The sequence below is a fragment of the Lacerta agilis genome, chromosome 14, assembly GCF_009819535.1.
Source record: "Lacerta agilis isolate rLacAgi1 chromosome 14, rLacAgi1.pri, whole genome shotgun sequence".
Taxonomy (NCBI): Eukaryota; Metazoa; Chordata; class Lepidosauria; order Squamata; family Lacertidae; genus Lacerta; species Lacerta agilis.
The window spans coordinates 19,153,360-19,157,497 of record NC_046325.1 but is presented as its reverse complement, the minus strand read 5'-3'; the positions used below and the strand labels follow the sequence as shown (position 1 = coordinate 19,157,497).

Here is a 4,138-nt window from a genome sequence, read left to right as displayed (position 1 = left end):
TCTCAATTATTATACACAAAGTGGATAAGGTAGTCTTGTGAGCAGAATGATGCCCAGCCCTCAGCACTCCCGGGTAACCACCTTACAGAGAAATTTACATTTCACATAAGCTTCTGGGCAACATTCATTGTGCTAATCAAATTGCTCAGGAGATGTTTGGCTTGCATGTTCTTGATGGAAAGTTTTGGTTATAGGATCAGGTGAGCGGTGGGAGTGGGAAGTCCTTGAGTATACGGAAAAGGAGATTGTGTTGTCGTGTGAAGGGGATTGGCACGCACGATCAGATATTTTACCAGTTGCATCAGATTCTGAGATCTGTTGCCTGTAGCTTTAAGGGGTGGAAGAGGATGATGCAATTGTGGGCGTTGTTGGGGGTGTATATATATATATATATTGTCTCCCAAACACCCTGAGAGAAAAACAGGCTCACAGAGGAGACAGATAGCGCTTTGAACTCCTGATTGTTGTCATTTCTTCCTTTCTTTTTCTACGCTAGCTGTCAACGAAAGATCGGTCCCAGCATGTCGACTTCCTTCGTCGAAGTCGAGAAGCTACACCCAACGCCTTTCGAGGTGGAATACTTTGACCAGTATGATTTCTACAGCCTGACCGACAGATACAGCAGTAAGTGCACTGCAGAAATGGGGGGAGAAACCAGACGGGAAAATCCCATATTGTGAAGGGATTCTTAGGGTTGCAGTACAAACTATGCTCTGGGCCCAGCTTGAAAAACAATGGCATAGATAAAGAAGAAACATATAGAAGGATGGGAGGGACTAGGGTCAGTGTAAAACCGTAATGCAAGCTGTGAGTGATCCCCTGCAAAAGATTGGACCTCTGTTGGCTGCATTAAATTCTAACACCCCTGATTCTCTCCTCACAAATTCTCCCACCCTAAAATTTGAATTCCAGCTTCACCCACATACATGCCTTGCAAGCCAAGTTTTTCTGCATCTTTAACCACTCCAGCTGTTTGCTGCCATAAAGTTGGTTAAAACAGGTTACTGGTCCGTAATAGTATTACAGTAGTCATTTTGTGGCTTACCTACAGCAAGGAGGAAAAAGGATGTCAAAGGGTTAACAAATCAGTACTAAGGGAAGGCATCGTTGGAGGTTGCGGGTCAGTCATGTGGTGCGTTTTTTCCCTTATAAACAAACAGCCCCAAGTTACCATTGGATGAGTCTTCACAAACAGAGTGATGGTTAAATGTGAATCACTCTGGTAGTGCCCGATTCACAAGATGACTAGCAAAGATCTACTGTCGCTGCATGAATCACCTCTAGCTGTTCAAGTCTTTTCCTTCATGGGTGGAAAAGCAGCTAGAGGGTATGATTTCGAGTAGCAAAAAATGAACCCAAGGGAAAGGGTTAAAGGGGTTATCTGTCCACCTCATTCCTCTTAAGTCACAGCTCCCTAGGCTGCTTTTCTTTATCATCCAGGAAAACTGCATATGTAAAGGACAAGCCACAGCGGCTCACCTCTCTAGGAGAAACCTGGTTCTTATGCTAGGAGGGTGTGTCGAAATTAGCATTAGCTAAAAGCAGCAGAATCCCTACCCCTAGCGACACTAGAGAAGCAGATGCCATGGCCACCCCTCACCCTCAAAATAATTTTCAAAGCAGTTTGGGAAAAATTCAGTCCAACTGCCTGCGATGCAGAATACTACTAACATGTGTTTGGTTCCACCAGGTGGCACCTCCCGCAAAGGTCGTTCCAAGAAGGAGGCGGAGGATCATACAAACCGCCCGAGTCCTGGGGGCCATGAACGTAAGATAGTATTGAAGCTGCAACGCACGGAGCAAAAACGGAAAGGGACAGCAGCCAAGAAATGAAAAACGCAGGTGAGAGGCCTCCTCGGTGCTGCTCAACAAAATGGCCGTCCTTCTGCCAATGAAAGGACACCACCCATAAAATAGGGTGTTGAGTAGAAGGTAGATGATTAAGTTTTAAGATGATAGGAGTAAGATAAGATAGTTTAATTATTTAGGCAATGTTATAATATAGGTTAAGAGGTATAAGATATTAAGGAATTTTAGTAATTAGAAGGTATATTATGAGTGTTTGGGATTTAAGAAGTTATGAAAAGGTATTCGCAAGGGACGCAGGAGGAGGAGGCAGGAGGAAGTCCCACCACAATGTGAGGAAGTAATATTAGGTATAAGAATTATGTATGTTAGTATGTTTTGTTTTTATTTGTTGTTTATGTAGCTTTGTTTTATGTAGTTATGTTGTAAAACCTTAATAAATATTATTATAAAAAAAGAAAGGACACCACCCAAAACGGCTGCCACTTACATGAACAAGATGTCCACTATATAAAAAAGGGGCTGCCCCTTATTTAAAGGCAAGAGACATAATAAAAAATTAGGGGAATACATATTTAAAATCCCTTCACTTTTTACTACTGGGTGTGGATCAGGTATCAAGCTAATACACACACATTGGCTGCAGGAAGTTGGGATGTGCACTGCTCACAAATATTTTCCTCACTCCCCCCCCCCCCCAGTTCTGAGTCTGGTCACAATACTCAGGTTCTGGACACAATGGCAACGTCGATACGGAGATAGATGAACGCCACGCAACGGTGGTTTCTTTTGAGGAGGAACAAGGTCTACTGTTCACAGCAAGAGAATGATGCTGAAGACTGTCAAGATGACCGCAGCCCAGCCCCAAAACCAACAAGGATGAGAGTGAGGAAGAGACGCCGCAGCAGCCATCCCTCATACCTCATAAAGGCCAACGGAAGGACACATATTTAAGATCAGAATAGAAAATAAAACCTTCCAAGCCTTTGGGTTTGGGGTTTTAAAATTGTATTGCAAACTGCCCTGAGGTAAATTTACAAAGGGTTATATGCAGTTGATATACAAATGTATCAAATAAACAATATAGATTTTAGTATCTTGCATGGGGGTGGAAACTCTTTACCCATTTACTTACTGATATATAATTGCCTATGTAAAAGTCTTTGCCCTTTTCCCAATTTTGGGGTGGTACCTGGTGATCTACAAGTAGTGAAACTGGAAAAATCATGGTGGGTAGCATAAATTCATAGAAAAGCTGCACCCACAGAGCACCAGAAGGGCAGAAGGGAATGTAATATATTCAAATTGCACACCACAAGCCAATGTACTTTCTGGATTAAATAAAGATGCGTAACTGTTTTCTTGTGACACTCATTTGAATGGAGCTGGGCCAGGAAACATGTGGAAAAAGCAAAAATTAACACCAGGAGGGGAAAGAGCTATGTGTCAGGATTAAAAGCTTCTGGATGAAAAAAAGAAGCCAAGGCAAATTCTACAGTGAGCTTTATTAAATGCACCAACCTCCCTGCACCCACCCTTTGTGGTAATGTTTGCTGGAGCACATTGCAGGAGAAACTAAATTGTAAAACAGCTTCTAACGAGTATATTTTACAAATTTCAGGCTACACCCCTCCTGTTCCCCATCACCACCTTAGTACCAGTTTGTGCCAACAAAAGACACAAAGCTTCAGGAAGTGGTGGGGAGGAACCAAAATGGTGAGCTGATTAGCAGTGACACAGCTATAAATTCTGGCTCCTCTCCTTTCCTGGAGCAAAGTAATCTCTTGACAAACTTGGAAGTTGGTAGTTGGCATACATACCATGTCCTGCCACTGATAGGGGCTATTTTCTGTTTGTAGGGAGGGAAAGACAATTGAAATTGAACTCTTGCACCCCTGTTCCATTGATTAGCAGCACCACAATCCCATTTGGGGATAGGGCCTGAGAAGCTATAACCCCAATTGTAACATTTTTTGTGGAGCTGTGAGGGCAATTTAGAAACTCAAATTAAGCCATTTCTCCTGGATCATGGTTTACACCCAAGTTGAACGTCTCTTAAGGCAAGGGATTAGAGAAAAATAGCTCCCTCTACATTGAAAAGTTTCTGATCCTCACAGCATGATTGGTTACTACTACTGTCGCTTGCCTCAACATGTGGAGTATCTCAAAACAGATGGAAAGATCAGTCTCTCGTGGACACACCTTCTTTAGCCATTTCATGAGGCACAGACACAGAGATTACAACGGAGATGTCTGAGAATCAGTGAATGCAGCTGAGGGACCCATCCGAGGGAAACTGGCTCAGACAGCCCTTTTTCCCAGTACAAGTTAT

General features: G+C 42.9%; 1 protein-coding gene across 2 annotated transcripts; it reads left to right on the top strand.

Moving 5' to 3' along the window:
- The first annotated feature begins 410 nt into the window (after window positions 1–410).
- NUPR1 (nuclear protein 1, transcriptional regulator) lies at window positions 411–2,902 on the top strand. 2 transcript variants are annotated; one of them, XR_004427842.1, is made up of 3 exons: window positions 411–624; window positions 1,691–1,898; window positions 2,269–2,359. XR_004427842.1 is itself a non-coding variant. In XM_033169162.1 (3 exons), the coding sequence occupies exons 1-2, from the start codon at window positions 522–524 to the stop codon at window positions 1,831–1,833; spliced, it is 246 nt and encodes an 81-aa protein (XP_033025053.1). In that variant the 5' UTR covers window positions 413–521; the 3' UTR covers window positions 1,834–1,842; window positions 2,508–2,902. The 2 variants fall into 2 exon arrangements, 1 of the variants encoding a protein (XP_033025053.1); XM_033169162.1 differs by lacking the exon at window positions 2,269–2,359 and adding an exon at window positions 2,508–2,902 and having other exon boundaries at window positions 413–624; window positions 1,691–1,842.
- Window positions 2,903–4,138: the final 1,236 nt, after the last annotated feature.

What these genes read in the sequence shown, in the direction of transcription:
- NUPR1 (XM_033169162.1), top strand. Translation starts at nt 522, where the DNA reads ATGTCGACTTCCTTCGTCGAAGTCGAGAAGCTACACCCAACGCCTTTC. An exon ending in CCTGACCGACAGATACAGCA is followed by an intron (nt 625 to 1,690) that starts GTAAGTGCACTG and finishes TGGTTCCACCAG; the next exon opens with GTGGCACCTCCCGCAAAGGT.